General features: G+C 41.1%; 1 protein-coding gene across 8 annotated transcripts in view; it reads left to right on the top strand.

The window, feature by feature from the left end:
- The window catches only part of SLC25A13 (solute carrier family 25 member 13), a 524,650-nt gene extending 508,706 nt beyond the window's left edge, over positions 1 to 15,944 (top strand). For all 8 annotated transcript variants that reach the window (XM_084977077.1, XM_084977075.1, XM_084977076.1 and 5 more), the window contains 3 exons: positions 14,187 to 14,345; positions 14,437 to 14,527; positions 14,789 to 15,944. In XM_084977077.1, coding sequence (XP_084833203.1) covers positions 14,187 to 14,345; positions 14,437 to 14,527; positions 14,789 to 14,975 — 437 coding nt within the window. In that variant the 3' untranslated portion in view covers positions 14,976 to 15,944. The remainder of the gene's footprint in view (positions 1 to 14,186; positions 14,346 to 14,436; positions 14,528 to 14,788) is intronic.
- Positions 15,945 to 16,283: the final 339 nt, after the last annotated feature.

Raw genomic sequence — 16,283 nt, 5'->3', positions numbered from 1 at the left:
GACTCTTAGACAAGCTTAATTTCTTATCTCCAAAAAAAGAAAAAAGCTCATTAGACATTAGTGCACTTTGTGGTATTGTTGGATTCTAATTCAAGGTCCATGTTGTTCCATGGTTTCACTTCATAGTGTAAGAAAGAACTGTTCAGTCAGAGGTTTTTAAAAATGTTAATACCTGGGCCTTGAAGGTGTCTCACCAAAATAGTACGTGAAAGCTTGTCCAGAATTTAAGCAGTTGTCATCATTGAGAGAAAAGAAATGCAGTAGAACCAGCAGTAGCTTGGGTCTATTAGATACTGTTTCCTGCTGGCTGTGTGAGGTTATAAGATTGCAGTGTGTGTATATATCGAATCCCGGAGAGAAGTGACTGGTGTCTTTTCTTCAGCACTACAGTGAAAATATCCATAGGAGAAACTAGATGCTGAGGTTGGCTTCTGCATTCCTAATGTAAATCCCTAGAGGAAATTTGATTATAGCCCCAGCAGGGATCAGTTCATTCTTTGATGCTCCTCCTTGTTTAGAGACCCTAAAGGCTAGAACAGTCTGGATTAGCTCCCCAGGTGGTGACAAACATTTAATGAGCTAACAGACCCTAAGGCAGTCTTGGGATGCCTGGGTCCAAGCAGTTTTGATACAGGTGCTGTTCTCATCAGACATGTGGCTGGAGTCTCATGAGTACGACCCCCTGCTTGGAGAAGTTGTTTGCTGTTTTGGGGGCCCCTGTGTCCTGCCTGTAGCCTGGGGAGCCCTGGAGGCAGGAACCCATGCAGCTCCTCTTTAATTCTTGGTTAATCCCTTTTCTTCAAAGGTGGTGATGTTGGTATATGAAACAGTCATCCTTTCCTGGCAGCTCAGGGAGCCTCGTTGTATGAGTAGCCCCTGAGCTATTCTACCTAAATCAGAAAATCATGATTTTAAGAGTAGAATATAGAATTCCCAGTTTTCTAGTTTGGCCATTTATATGTCCTTTATATGTCATTTACATAGGTATAAGTGGTAATACTTTTTGAACCAGAAGAGTATAATACAATTTATTTCCAGTTACTTACTTGAAATAAGGTAGTATGTGACCTTGGGCAAGATACTTAAGATCCCCAAGCCTTGGTTTCCGCAGCTGTAAAGGGAGATGAAAATTATACCGACTACAGAGTGTGGTTGCGAGGCTCTAGTGAGAGCACCCAGGTGAGGGGCTTAGCAGGCAGCCTAGCATAGAGTAAATGTTAGCTCAGTAAATGTTACCCAGTATTATATTGAATCCAAGAGAGTCTGTCTGTAAATCACTCCAAAAATCAGTTGTGAAATCAGAAGATAAGTATTAGAGCTCCCATCAAAGTCTAGGACACTCTCCAAGCTTTGTTTTCTTTTCAAGCTTTTGTTTTGTTGCACCACAAAAACTTTGCCTTTAGCTCTTCTCTTGGAGAGGATAGTTACCCAGGCATGAATTTGTCTCTGGGTAGATCTCCTTGGAAATCCATGCTACCAGAGCTGTAAAAATTATAAGTGGATTTTTTTTTTCTTTTCAAGTTTATTGTCTTCTGTTTTTGGTATGATTATGAAAATAATACTGATCACTGTAAACTATTTGGAAAGTATCAGAAAGGGTAAATAATAGTATTCATTATTCCATGACTGTAAGATAATCACCATTTAACATTTTTGCTAATTTCTCTCCCTTGGATGGTTTTTAACAGAGTTGTGATCGCACTGTGGGTACGCACTTTCACTTAGTATCATATCTGAAACTTTTCTTTTTTTCTTTTTTGGCTACCACATGGCTTATGGAGTTCCCGGGCCAGGGCTCAGATCTGAGCCACAGTTGTGACCTTAGCTGCAGCTGTGGCAATGCCAGATCCTTTAACCCACTGTACCCAGCTGGGGATTGAACCTGCGTCCTGGCACTGTAGCAATGCTGCTGATCCTGTCATGCCACAGCGGGAACTCCTGAAGCTTTTTTTTTTTTTTTTTTTTTTTTGCTATTTCTTGGGCCGCTCCTGCGGCATGTGGAGGTTCCCAGGCTAGGGGTCCAATCAGAGCTGTAGCCACTGGCCTACGCCAGAGCCACAGCAACGCGGGATCTGAGCCGCATCTGCGACCTACACCACAGCTCACAGCAACGCCGGATCGTAAACCCACTGAGCAAGGGCAGGGATCGAACCCACAACCTCATGGTTCCTAGTCAGATTCGTTAACCACTGCGCCACGACGGGAACTCCCATGAAGCATTTTTAACCATCATAGCAAAATGGCTTGTATTGTGGGTTCAGACTACCTGGGTTCATATTCCAATTTCCCCACTGAGAATTGTGTGACCTAATCCCTCTCTGCTTGTGTTTTCACCTGTATATGGAGATAAGAATAGTCTTGGTCTTATAAGATCATTTTGAGGAATAAGTGAATTAATAGATACAAAGATCCAGAAAAGTACCTGGCACATAGTAAGTATTTCTAAATGCTCAATAGTAATATCAATTTTATCACATGTAATTTAAAACACTATAAGCAGAATTTTTAATTGAGGCATACCTTCAAGCTTAGATAAACTTTTTTCAAAAAAAAATTTAGGAGTTCCCGTCGTGGCACAGCAAAAACAAATCTTACCAGGAACCATGAGGTTGTGGATTCAATCCCTGGCCTCCCTCAGTGGGTTAAGGATCCCGGCGTTGCCATGAGCTGTGGTGTAGGTCACAAACACAGCTTGGATCCTGCGTTGCTGTGGCTCTGGTGTAGGCTGGCAGCTGTAGCTCTGATTAGACCCATAGCCTGGGAACCTCCATATGCTGCGAGTGCAGCCCTAGAAAAAGACAAAAGTTAAAAAAAAAAAAATTTAAATACAAGATATTGTTAAAAAACATATTTGTGCTTAAAGAGTTTTCCCTTATTTTGTATTATTTTCTTTGGAGAAAGAAATTCTCTGTAATGAGTTTGCTGGTTAAAAAAATAGATACGTGATTGTTTTTAAGGTGCTACCATATTATTATTGAAAGTTTTAATTAGTTTACATCTCCATGCTGTTGTTATTTTAGCCCTCTAGCCATCCTGTTACCTTTTAGAGTTCTTTTCCAGATACCTTCTGTATTATTTGTTTATTGCTGTGTAACAGATTACCCCAAAACTTAACCAGCTTAAAACAAGTGTTTATTATCCCTGTTTTTCATGGGTCAGGAACAGCTTATCTGGGAGCCTTTAGCTCAGGTCAAGACATCAGCCAGAAATTGCCCCAAAACTTACCAGCTTAAAACAACAAATGTTTATCATCCCCGTTTCTGTGGGTCAGGAGCAGCTTATCTCTAAGGGAGCTCCAGTCTCGTAAGTAGCAGCTGAGACATCAGCCAGAGCTTTGGAAGGCCTGACGGGTTGGAGGATACACTTTCATGATGGCACCATTGCATGGCCATTGGCAGGATACTTCAGTTCCTTGCCCCATGGCCTTTCCAGAGGTCCTTGGATGTCCTCAGGCCATGATGGCTGGCTTCCCCCAGAGCTAGATCAGAGAGGGAGGGACAGGGAAGGAGGAGTTCGGGGGAGGAAGGAGAGAAGAAGAGAAAGGAAAAGTAGAGGTTGCATGGCTTTACAACCAAGCCCTGGAAGTCTCCCTCCTTCATTTCCACATTGTCCCATTAGTCATACCGATCAGCCCTATTTAATGAGAGGACACAGAGGCAGAGGTGTGCATCAGGAGGTGGAGACCATGGGGCCCCTTTCGGGAGCTAGCTGCCACACTGACTACAGAACATTCACGTTCCTTCTTTGGTCCGTCTTACCCTTGCCTGTAAGACAGACCTTTTCATTGGTTTTTTGTCCTGAAAGAAAAAGCTTGGTGATCTTGTGTATTCCGCAAACCTATATAAAATGTGTTACAAGAACTAAGTTACTTTCTTAATTTCATAACAGAAAACAGAAGCCAAATGGCAGGTGTCATAACCACCATTCTCCTTAAAGTTGAGGATGTTTCTGTCATCCTGTTTTTCAGCCTCATTTTGGAGGTGCCACTCAATGAGGTAAAACAGGAGAAAGAAGTAAGAGGCATAAACATTAGAAAAGAAGAAGTGAATCTGTCATTATTTGAAAATGATTATTTACCTGAAAATCCCAATTTAAATGCCTGAAAATGTTTATGAATTAATAAGAAAGATGAGTACTGTATTTTTTTTTTCCCACTGTACAGCAAGGGGGTCAGGTTATCCTTACATGTATACATTACAATTACAGTTTTTCCCCCACCCTTTCTTCTGTTGCAACATGAGTATCTAGACATAGTTCTCAATGCTATTCAGCGGGATCTCCTTGTAAATCTATTCTAGGTTGTGTCTGATAAGCCCAAGCTCCCTATCCCTCCCACTCCCTCCCCCTCCCATCAGGCAGCCACAAGTCTCTTCTCCAAGTCCATGATTTTCTCTTCTGAGGAGATGTTCATTTGTGCTGGATATTAGATTCCAGTTATAAGTGATATCATATGGTATTTGTCTTTGTCTTTCTGGCTCATTTCACTCAGTATGAGATTCTCTAGTTCCATCCATGTTGCTGCAAATGGCATGATGTCATCCTTTTTATGGCTGAGTAGTATTCCATTGTGTATATATACCACCTCTTCCAAATCCAATCGTCTGTTGATGGACATTTGGATTGTTTCCATGTCCTGGCTATTGTGAATAGTGCTGCAATGAACATGCGGGTGCATATGTCTCTTTTAAGTAGAGCTTTGTCCGGATAGATGCCCAAGAGTGGGATTGCGGGGCCATATGGAAGTTCTATGTATAGATTTCTAAGGTATCTCCAAACTGTTCTCCATAGTGGCTGTACCAGTTTACATTCCCACCAACATTGCAGGAGGGTTCCCTTTTCTCCACAGCCCCTCCAGCACTTGTTATTTGTGGATTTATTAATGATGGCCATTCTGACTCGTGTGAGGTGGTATCTCATGGTAGTTTTGATTTGCATTTCTCTTATAATCAGCGATGTTGAGCATTTTTTCATGTGTTTGCTGGCCATCTGTATGTCTTCTTTGGAGAACAGTCTATTCAGGTCTTTTGCCCATTTTTCCATTGATTGGTTGGTTTTTTTGCTGTTGAGTTGTATAAGTTGCTTATATATTCTAGAGATTAAGCCCTTGTCGGTTGCATCATTTGAAACTATTTTCTCCCATTCTGTAAGTTGGCTTTTTGTTTTCTTTTGGGTTTCCTTTGCTGTGCAAAAGCTTTTCAGTTTGATGAGGTCCCATGGGTTTATTTTTGCTCTAACTTCTATTGCTTTGGGAGACTGACCTGAGAAAATATTCATGATGTTGATGTCAGAGAGTGTTTTGCCTATGTTTTCTTCTAGGAGTTTGATGGTGTCCTGTCGTATATTTAAGTCTTTCAGCCATTTGGAGTTTATTTTTGTGCATGGTGTGAGGGTGTGTTCTAGTTTCATTGCTTTGCATGCAGCTGTCCAGGTTTCCCAGCAATGCTTGCTGAATAGACTTTCCTTTTCCCATTTTATGTTCTTGCCTCCCTTGTCAAAGATTAATTGACCATAGGTGTCAGGGTTAATTTCCGGGTTCTCTATTCTGTTCCATTGGTCTGTCTGTCTGTTTTGATACCAGTACCATACTGTTTTGATGACTGTGGCTTTGTAGTATTTCTTGAAGTCTGGGAGAGTTATGCCTCCTGCTTGGTTTTTGTTTCTCAGGATTGCTTTGGCGATTCTGGGTCTTTTGTTGTTCCATATAAATGTTTGGATTGTTTGTTCTAGTTCTGTGAAAAATGTCATGGGTAATTTGATAGGGATTGCATTGAATCTGTAGATTGCTTTGGGTAGGATGGCCATTTTTACAATATTGATTTTCCCAATCCAGGAACATGGAATATCTTTCCATTTCTTTACATCTTCTTTGATTTCTTTGATTAAGGTTTTATAGTTCTCGGCATATAGGTCCTTTACCTCTTTGGTCAGGTGTATTCCGAGGTATTTGATTTTGTGTGGTACAATTTTAAAAGGTATCGTATTTTTGTATTCCTTTTCTAATGTTTCATTGCTGGTATACAGAAATGCGACTGACTTCTGAATGTTAATCTTATATCCTGCCACTTTGCTGAATTTATTAATCAGTTCAAGGAGTTTTGGGGTTGAGTCCTTAGGGTTTTCTAGGTATAGAATCATGTCATCTGCATACAGTGACAGTTTGATCTCTTCTCTTCCTATATGGATGCCTTTGATTTCTTTTGTTTGTCTAATTGCTGTGGCTAAGACTTCCAAAACCATGTTGAAGAGCAGTGGTGAGAGTGGGCATCCCTGTCTTGTTCCAGATTTGAGTGAGAAGGCTTTCAGTTTTTCCCCATTGTGGATTATATTTGCTGTGGGTTTATCATAAATGGCTTTGATTATATTCAGGAATGTTCCCTCTATACCCACTTTGGCGAGGGTCTTGATCATGAATGGATGTTGAACTTTGTCAAATGCTTTTTCTGCGTCTATTGAGATGATCATATGATTTTTGACTTTTTTTTTTGTTAATGTGGTGTATGATGCTGATTGATTTGCGTATGTTGAACCATCCTTGTGAACCTGGGATGAACCCAACCTGGTCATGGTGTATAATTTTTTTGATATGTTGTTGGATTCGGTTGGCTAAGATTTTGTTGAGAATTTTTGCATCTATATTCATCAATGATATTGGCCGATAGTTTTCTTTTTTGGTGGTATCTCTGTCTGGTTTTGGAATGAGGGTGATGGTGGCCTCATAGAATGTCTTTGGGAGTATTCCTTCTTCTTCAACCTTTTGAAAGAGTTTAAGGAGGATGGGCACCAATTCCTCTTTATATGTTTGATAAAATTCACCTGTGAAGCCATCTGGTCCTGGGCTTTTATTTGTAGGGAGTGATTTTATGACCTCTTCAATTTCATTTCTAGTGATCGGTCTGTTCATTTGGTCTGTTTCTTCTTGATTCAGTTTTGGCAGGCTGTAAGATTCTAGAAAATTGTCCATTTCTTCCAGATTGTCAAACTTGTTGCCATATAGTTGTTCATAGTATTCTCTTATGGTTTTTTGTATTTCTCCTGTATCCGTTGTGATTTCTCCTTTTTCATTTATAATTTTGGTGATTTGGGTTCTTTCTCTCCTCTTTTTAGCGAGTCTGGCCTGTATTGTTTTAAATAAGATGAATGTAAACATCTATATCCAGTGATGCGCAGTTGACTGATGGCATGGGAGGAAGAGGGGCAGTCGTCCACTGGCTGCATAGCCTTGCTGGCATGCTCCACCATGGAGCTGCATTCAGCATGGAGAGGGTTGAAAAGACTTTTGATCAGAAATATGACCAAGGAGTTCCCACCGTGGCTCAGCAGAAATGAACCTGACTAGTATCCATGAGGGTGCAGGTTCGATCCCCGGCTTCGCTCAGTGGGTTAAGGATCTGGCATTGCCATGAGCTGTAGTGTAGGTCTCAGATGTGGCTCTCTCCTGCATTCCTGTGGTTGTGGTGTAGGTGGGGAGCTGTAGCTCCAATTTGACCCATGGCCTGGGAACCTCTATATGCCTCAGATGTGGCCCTAAAAAGACAAAAAAAAAAAAAAAAAGAAAGACGTTTGCCCAGTGCTACACCATCAAGAAGGCCAGCGAACATCAAATGCACCACATATGTGTAGGCTGTTGGGTGGAAGATAGATCAGACCTCTACATTTCCCTTGTGGTCCCAGGGAGCACAAAGGCCATTCCTCAGAAGGGACACACTGGTAGGGTCTGCACAGAAGCCTGGGAGGTAGATCTCAGGACCAAAGTGTGGTGATTGTCATTACGAGAAGGGAGAAAAGCTTATCTCAAAAGAGGCTGTGAGGACTAGGAATTGACCACTAGCTTATTTCCTATAAGACAGAAATGTCTCAATTTTATTTTTATATGTATTTTTATACTTTATATAAAATACAATTTTATATAAATAGAATTTTCATGTTTTATATTTCAATTGATCTCCTACTCAAAATACATGTTTTGTTTTGTTTTGTTTTGTTTTTGTCTTTTCTAGGGCTGCACCCACAGCATATGGAGGTTCCTAGGCTAGGGGTCTAATTGGAGCTGTAGCCTACGCCAGAGCCACAGCACTGCCAGATTGAAGCCGTGTCTGTGACCTACACCACAGCTCACGGCAATGCCGGATCCTTAACTCACTGAGCGAGGCCAGCGATCGAACCCGCAACCTCATTCGATAACCACTGCACCACGACGGGAATTCCAAAATACATGTATTTTTTGTACTGAACAATCCTATTATATATAAAATGTACCTGGTTCAGTGAATATAATTTTGTTTTTTATGTTTTGACAATAATTTCAGTTATTCAGTAACTATTTTTTTTCAAAAATTTGATCTGGTTTGAAGTTGCATTGCTATAGTCAGTATGTGCTTGTATGTATGTATGTATATATAGCTTTTTAAGAGGTGGTTGTTTATATCTTAAAACATAGAGAGTATTAATTTTCTTTGAGATCTATGTATCTAATTATAAACTGGGAAGATCTTTAAATACTGGGAACACCTCCATTAGTTCACAGGATAGAGTTTAGACTAACTGGGTATTTGAATTTGTGTTCATTAGCCAAAGTGCCTTATGTCAGAGGGGAAGGTTGAAGCAAAGGGCCTGAAATTAAGAAATCACATTCTAATTCCCTCTCATTAACTCTTACTTTTTGATTAATGAAGGGCATTTCCATACGGTTTATGGATAATACAAATGAAGAATATCTCATACTATACTTCTCAGGTATTACACTCTCTCATACCAGATGGTGTTAATTGTCAGAGGGGTGAGATAGAGGAACAGGTCAAATTGAAATGATGGTCTTGTGATCTTGCCTTTGAATTAATTAGCTTTAGTAGACCAGGTTGTAATTCAGGAATATCTTTAAAACCTGTTCAGAATACAGATGGAAGTGTTGTGTGACTGATCACACTGCTTCCACAAATGTTTTAGAAGAATTAAGTTTCGGGGAAAGTACTATTGACACATAATTACATAAATAAAATGTAGCATTTTTAAAAATTATGTGGACATAAAGCTTAAGATAACTTAAAAGCAATTCTTAGATCCTTTAAAAAAATTGAGTTAGTGGAGAGGTTGGATCAAGGTAATGAACTGAGCATGTTCATCCATCTCTCCTCCCAAATACCTTAAAATGTTAGAAAGTATGTTTTCAAAAACTTCTTATTGGCACCAGCCTTCAGAAGACAGGAACCAGAACATTACTGACTCTGAAATTGGAGTGGAAAATGCCACAGCCCTAAACACCTCTGGAGAAAGGACTTTCATTAATGTAAGAGCAGAACCAGATAATTTTAACCTTTGAGTGAACAATAGAATGCCAGGAGTGTGGGAGAGCTCTTCGGGGTAAATCATTAACCAAGAGGTAAGGAACTGCATTTACTGCAGGCAGGTCGGTGTGCTCCTCTCTCTTCTTCTGATACAGAGCTTCAGGCAACATTTGAATCCAAGCTAAAAGCCCAGAGCTGTATTCTAAAGAAGGGGACCATTTGCCTGGAGAGGACAGTCATGAAGAACTAAAAGCTGGACAAAGCTTACAGACCTTTATTACAGATGCAAGAAAAAAAAAAAAAAAAAAAGTAATTCCTTTTGCTTCCAGAGTGAAACACTCCACAATTTCAGAATTTTGAAGGTCCCTGCCCTGCTAGCCTAGCTTAGCCCCTGCATCCAGTTAGCAGGCCTCATGCATTTGCCTTAGCAAATTTCACTGAGCCTATGGACAGCCCTCCATTCAGGAAAGAGGCCAGTGGGTGAGGGTGGCCCTGGATGTGGTGGAAGCCACCCACAACTCAGATCAGCCTGTGCTTTGAACTTGAATGTCAGTAGACAGCCAGGGGTCCTCAGACAAGAGGGAGCAATAAGGTAAGTAAACAGAAGAATTACAGAGAAAACAGCAACTCAGGGAACTGAGGAGAACATTCTAAGAACTATAATCACGGGCCTTAGAATGGAAAGGAACAGTCAGTAGGAAGCTTTTTTTTTTTTTTTTTTTTTTTGTCTTTTTTTGTTGTTGTTGTTGTTGCTATTTCTTGGGCCGCTCCCTCGGCATATGGAGGTTCCCAGGCTAGGGGTCCAATCGGAGCTGTAGCCACCGGCCTACGCCAGAGCCACAGCAACGCGGGATCCCAGCCGCGTCTGCAACCTACACCACAGCTCACGGCAACGCCGGATCATTAACCCACTGAGCAAGGGCAGGGACCGAACCTGCAACCTCATGGTTCCTAGTCGGATTCATTAACCACTGCGCCACGACGGGAACTCCAGGAAGCTTTCTTAAAAGCTGTTGAAAGGATTGCCGAAATTAAAAATCCATAGGAAAACACCAAATTTGACACCTAAAAAAATAACGTCATCGGGAAAAACAACAACAACAGCATCTCTAGAATATGAAGCACAAATAGAGAGATGAAAAATAATAGAAAATCTAAGAGCTACATAGGATCAATTGGAGAGGTCTAATATTTATTTAATAGGAGTTACCCAGGGAGAAGCAATCAAGAAAAGAGGACAGAAAACCAGTCAGTAATGGAAGATTGAATTCTTGTCTGCAGTACTGGGTACCTTCAGAATGCGAGGAGAGGATGTGAGAGGCTGTCTTGAACAGCAGTTACATTCCAGCAAGCACACTAGCCTTCAGGAGCGGGGGCCAAAAAACCCCAGTTAGTCTCTCCCGGCCAGGACTCAAACATACCCCTCACACACCTCTCAGAGGCAAAATGAAAATGAATTGAAGAAAGAGGAAAATGTGGGATATATGAGAGCAATTAAAAGTTAAACCCAAGTTCCCTTTGTGGCTCAGTGGGTTAAGGACCCGGCGCTCTCTCTTTGCCGCAAGCTGCAGTGTAGATCACAGATGCAGCTCGGATCCTGCATTGCTGTGGCTGTGGTGTAGGCCAGAAGCTGCAGCTCAGATTCGACCCCTGGCCTGGAAACTTCCATATGCTGCAGATGTGGCCCTAAAAAAGCAAAAAAAAAAAAAAAAAAAGTTAAACCCAAGAGCCAGTCTAAATAACTGGTAACTTTGGTATGTTTTTATACAAGGGGGGTCATTGGGAGGCAGGTCACAGAAAGGAAGACAAAGGGAGGGGGTGCCCCAACCTCAGCTCGCAGAGAAGTCAGAGTTTGTCAGCTGTACACACCAATTACTACACCCGTGTAACAAATGCATACGCTGTTTAGACAAATTGAACTAGTCAGGAAAGGGTGGAAGTCAAAAGGAAAACACCTAAAAGCAGAGAAAATAAAAGCCATCACTAGTCCAGGATGGCGGGAATCAGCCTACAAGCCACAGCTGAATATGTTCAGTGCTCCTAGTTAAACACTTTCAGCCAAATTGTGCAAGAAAATCGAGTCACCTCAAGTTTGGGAAAACAGTGACATAGAAAGATGGAAAGAGAATGGATTGAAAACTATGTACCAGGCAAATACCAACAGTAAGCAAATGTAGCAATATTAATGTCAAACTAAATGTGATTGGGAATTTAACAACAGCATTCAGAAGCACAGAGGCATGTTTTATACTTAGGAAAGATAGAAATTATCAGCCTCTCTGTATGATCAACCTAATATTGTCTTATAAAACCTCAACTTGAAAGTATGGTGAGAATATTTCCAAATGAAAATTTTTTCACTTTTCATAGAAACTGATATATCAAATAGGTAATATAGATAAGGATGCAAAGGGATTTTGGCAAATTCTTAAGCTTCATTTGAAATCAGTCGATATTAACTTTGTGTTCCATAAACAGAGAAACACATTCTTTACGAACACTAGTGGGATATTTGTGAAAATTAAGGCTGACTCTTGCCCCAAATTGTATTTTTTTTCCTGTATGATACCTGTTTATTGATCTTTGCCGGGTTTTTTTGTTTGTTTGTTTTTTTTTTTTTGACGTGTAGTTGATGTACAGTATTATATAATTTTAAAGTGTACAACATAGTGATTCACAATTTTAAAGGTTATATTTCACTTGTCATTATAAAATAGTGGACATATTCCCTGTGTATTCCCAGTATCTCCCACCAATGTCATGTTTTGCCCATCATGCTTTCTTTTCGTTGTAAATAAACCTGTACACTCTAGCTGCTGGGCGCCCCCTTAAAGAGTTCTGATTTTTCCTTGGATGAAGAATACCCCAAGTTCTTCCTGTCACACAGGTAGTGAGTGGCCCCAAGGTCACATATTTGTCTCATCACTGAAGCATCAGGTAAGTGCCAGTCCCCTTCTTATTGAGGAACCTAGAAGAAGCCTCCCTGTTTCCTAGCCTCCTCTTGCTTCCCCGTCTTTGGGAATGGAGAAAACTTGACCTCTCTATCAATGTTGTCTTAGCCTTTTGGAAGCCAGGAGAGACCAGGCACACTTTCTCAGAGTCTTTGCCACCACTGGCCCCTTAACGCAGCACATCCTGGTGGCCAAACTCGTTTTCAGTAGATGCTGCTTTCCTTGCCTTGCTTTGGAGCAGCCCGGTGCTGGTGTCCAGGCGCATTTAGCAAACCTCCACACCAGAACTCCGCTGTGCACAGGGATATCCACGGTCTTTCCCAAGCCTGGCGGCCATCCTCCTAGGAGAGGCCGAGCTGGGGATGGAGAGGATGAGAGTTGTGTGCAGGCAGCCATATTTCCAGCATCCCCTGTCTCCCAGTCCACACATACACCAATCAGTTTGCCAGACAACTTGCTGAACACCTTACATGTTTCTCTGGACATTTTTATTCCACTAATCAGTGTCTCTCCTCGCTGCCCTAACTGAAGGAAACTTTTTACCCATTTTATTGCTTGTATGTCTTTCACAGTCACACTCTGACATGCCTGCCCACTGTTGTAAGGAGGATTTTATTGCGTGTCTAAAGCAGACAGCCTTGCTAAACTCTTTCTAAACCAGGAAGTAAAACAAAATTGGTGGTGTGAACACAGTGGGTTTCTAAGCATTTTTCATGTTTCCTTCCATTATGTTGGAGGATAAATTCCTGGCTCAAAGTTAAAATAATTCATCCAAGCTAATAGGAAATTCAGTATGACTTAGCCAGCGAAGCATTGGATATAAAGTGAGCCTTTTCACATGCAAAAATGTGATGCATTTTATAAAACCTGTTACTTAAGATGACTGTTCGGGGAGCTCCGTAGAGATGGACAAGGAAAAGATAGAGCTTAGTGATATAAATGCAAACGTGTACTCTGTGGATTTTCCCCAGGCACATATGCACACACTGTAACTTTAAAGCTGTCTGTTAGAAGGATGAGATGGGGTTGTGAGCCAGACCACAGTTGGTTTGGACAGAAATTCTTACAGAATTATTAAGCCTTAAAAAAAGCAAAGGAGATTTATGCATCTGCATTTGACCAATTTGGTTTGGAATAGGTTCATAATGGAAAAGTAATAAAACCATAAGAGACAGTGTCTTCTGAGTACAGTCTCGCTTTTAAAAAATCTAAACATGGGCTGCCCCAGTTTGGATAAAATGACCGTAGAAAAATTTCCCATTGGTAATTTTGGGAGGGTTTTTTTGTTGCTGTTGTTGTTGTTTCTTTTTCATTGATTATCAGCCAATATAAATCTTAAGCTTTCTGTCCCTGTCCGAAATGTCAGTCATAAGAAAGAGGAATCCTAGAATGATATCTGTGGGAGCCTCCCTCTCAGGTACCCCCCACCCCACCCCCCACACACAGTGTTTGTTTAGCTATCAGTAAAGTCTTTTTTTGGTGTAACTGGAGAGTTTGGGGTTTGGAGGGGCTGGGGGTGGTTGAGTGTGTGCTAGAAGGCACCTCTGGGGCCTGCCAGCAGCCGCAGAAAAGCAGGAAGAGGAAATGGATAACAAGCTTCACCTCTGTAAAATCAGACCTAATAACTTTCTGATTTCATAAGAAAGAAATAAAAAAAAAAAAAACTTTCTCCATTTGTTCTCAACCTCTTCAAGTCCTTGTATTGATAAATAATTCCCTAACACTGTTTAAGAGTATAAACGTAGCAAACGGAAGTTGGCAATTGGCAGAAGGAGAGGGTGGCTTTGAGTCTCCATCACTGCTGAGGAGAGAGTCACAGCTGTGCTTCCCAGAGGGGACAGTGAAAGAGGCATTTCATTTCTTAACTTTCTTTCCATGACCAGCAGTTCAAAGCACAGTTATTTTTATATAGCGAGAATGTGAGTGGACTGCGAAGCTGGTGTCTTTCCTACAGGTATGCCTGCGGCATCTTTAGTGACCCCTGCTGATGTTATCAAGACGCGATTACAGGTGGCCGCCAGGGCTGGCCAGACCACTTACAGCGGAGTGATAGACTGCTTTTGGAAGATACTGCGGGAAGAGGGCCCAAAAGCTTTGTGGAAAGGAGCCGGAGGTATGGAAATAATTTGCTCTTAACTAAACCTTTGGTATCAGGTGAATCTTTAAGATCTAATTATATCTGTAATTCCCAATTTTTTTCAAAGCTCGTGTGTTTCGGTCCTCTCCCCAGTTTGGTGTAACTCTGCTGACCTACGAATTGCTACAGCGATGGTTCTATATTGACTTTGGAGGAGTGTGAGTATCCTGCTAAACTTGAACTGCTTTTAGTACCCTCCTCATTGAGAAAAGCTCGTCACTTTAGTCCCTGTGAAGAAAAAGAAAAGATGTAGGAAAATGCTCAAATCATGTCTTCAAACTCATTTCAAAAGGGGAGACACAGCTAACTAGATCTCTGCAGCTCCTCAAGATCCAGGTGTTAGCAGTCGTTGAATTTTGTTTTTACCAAGTTTTTTTTTTTTTTTTTAAATATTCTCCCTCTATTTTCTCTTGTTTTAGGAAACCCATGGGATCAGAGCCAGTTCCTAAATCCAGGATCACACTGCCTGCTCCCAATCCTGATCACGTGGGTGGCTACAAACTGGCAGTTGCAACGTTTGCAGGGATTGAAAACAAATTTGGACTTTACCTACCTCTCTTCAAGCCGTCAGCATCTACCTCACAAGCCCTCAGGGGAGGCCCATAGGAGGACTAGCCCTGGGCTGTTGCTGTAGCTTTGTTGTTACTGCAGTAAAGGAGGCCCCTTCTCAGACTGAAGCAACGCTTCATTCCTTTCACGTCCATCTCCTGTTTAAATGCAAGTCAATGCCTTTTATAAGGTGAAATCATTTATTTTTTGTGTGTTTTCTTAACTAGATCATTGGGAAATTATTTGTAATTAGTCTTGGGGTCTCTGCTCACCAACCTAACATTTGCTAGGATTTGGTAAACACTAACCTGACTTGGGGGAAGGAATAAATCTGAATAGAAATTAGAACCGTTCTCCCTGGATTAGGATTAGAGTCCCACAGAGGCTACTGAAAGGCAATCATGGTGCTCAGAGCAAGTGGTCTGTGTATATTTAACCTGGTAGGAAACTGGGTGCATACTTATAAAAGTAAAAAACACTGGAAGAAATGAAAACATTATCAGAAAGAGCCAGCTTGGCTTCAGATTTTAAACATGCACTAATTCTGTCTCTGGATTATATTATGAAGCTTTTATGTGAAACATGTTCTTTTGTAATGAAAGCCACATTGAAGATGTTTAATAATCATATTCTGTTACTGGTACTAAGACTACTGGGGTAAAGTCTGTGTACTTTAGGGAAGTACTCTTGGCATTTTACTCTATAGACAGAGAAATTAGGAGACACAGCACCTCTCCTGGTCGGGCTCATTTTGGATAACTGCACATATAAATCACGTGTGCTGATGACTTCCTGTGTCAATCAACACTGTAGGAAAAAACTTATACCCCCCATTACTGGTACCTGCTCTCACCCCTGCTGACCTCTTGTATTTGGCATCCATTTGCCTTTAAAATCCATTTTATCTTGAATCATGTAAGGCAGATACATTGTAATAATAAGTTTTTACTTAATTTGTGGTGCCTTGCACAGTGGTCAGAAGGCTCAAGTGTTTGTGAAAAAGGAAATAAACTATTTTTAAAGCGACTGAATTGTTTGCTCTTGTTATGTCACATGGGGAATGACTGCAGCAATTGTGACTGGACTCTCTTTCATTTTGAGGGTGATTTCTTCATATTGTCCTGGATGTGACCTCCTGTCTTTGAAGGTGGCGTGTACCCTCATCTTCACTATATACCCTGTTTGTCGTGAATAGAGAAACCACACGTAACCTTAGATAAGTGAGGAACCTGGGAAACTGGCGCTTGTTCATTGTCACTCCCAGTGCTTTCAGCAGTTTCTTAATTCGTGAAAATTAATAGTTTCACTGGAGGTGGTATGAAATGGCAATTGGGTTTGCTAATCTTCTCTGACTTTTGGTAATAT

This window comes from Sus scrofa, chromosome 9 (genome assembly GCF_054392235.1).
Source record: "Sus scrofa isolate SSC_HxYL_T2T_F1_AM1 chromosome 9, Sscrofa_HxYL_maternal_Yorkshire_Landrace_v2.0, whole genome shotgun sequence".
NCBI classification, from domain to species: Eukaryota; Metazoa; Chordata; class Mammalia; order Artiodactyla; family Suidae; genus Sus; species Sus scrofa.
Note: the sequence above shows the minus strand (reverse complement) of the source record. Positions and strands in the feature narration are given on the sequence as shown.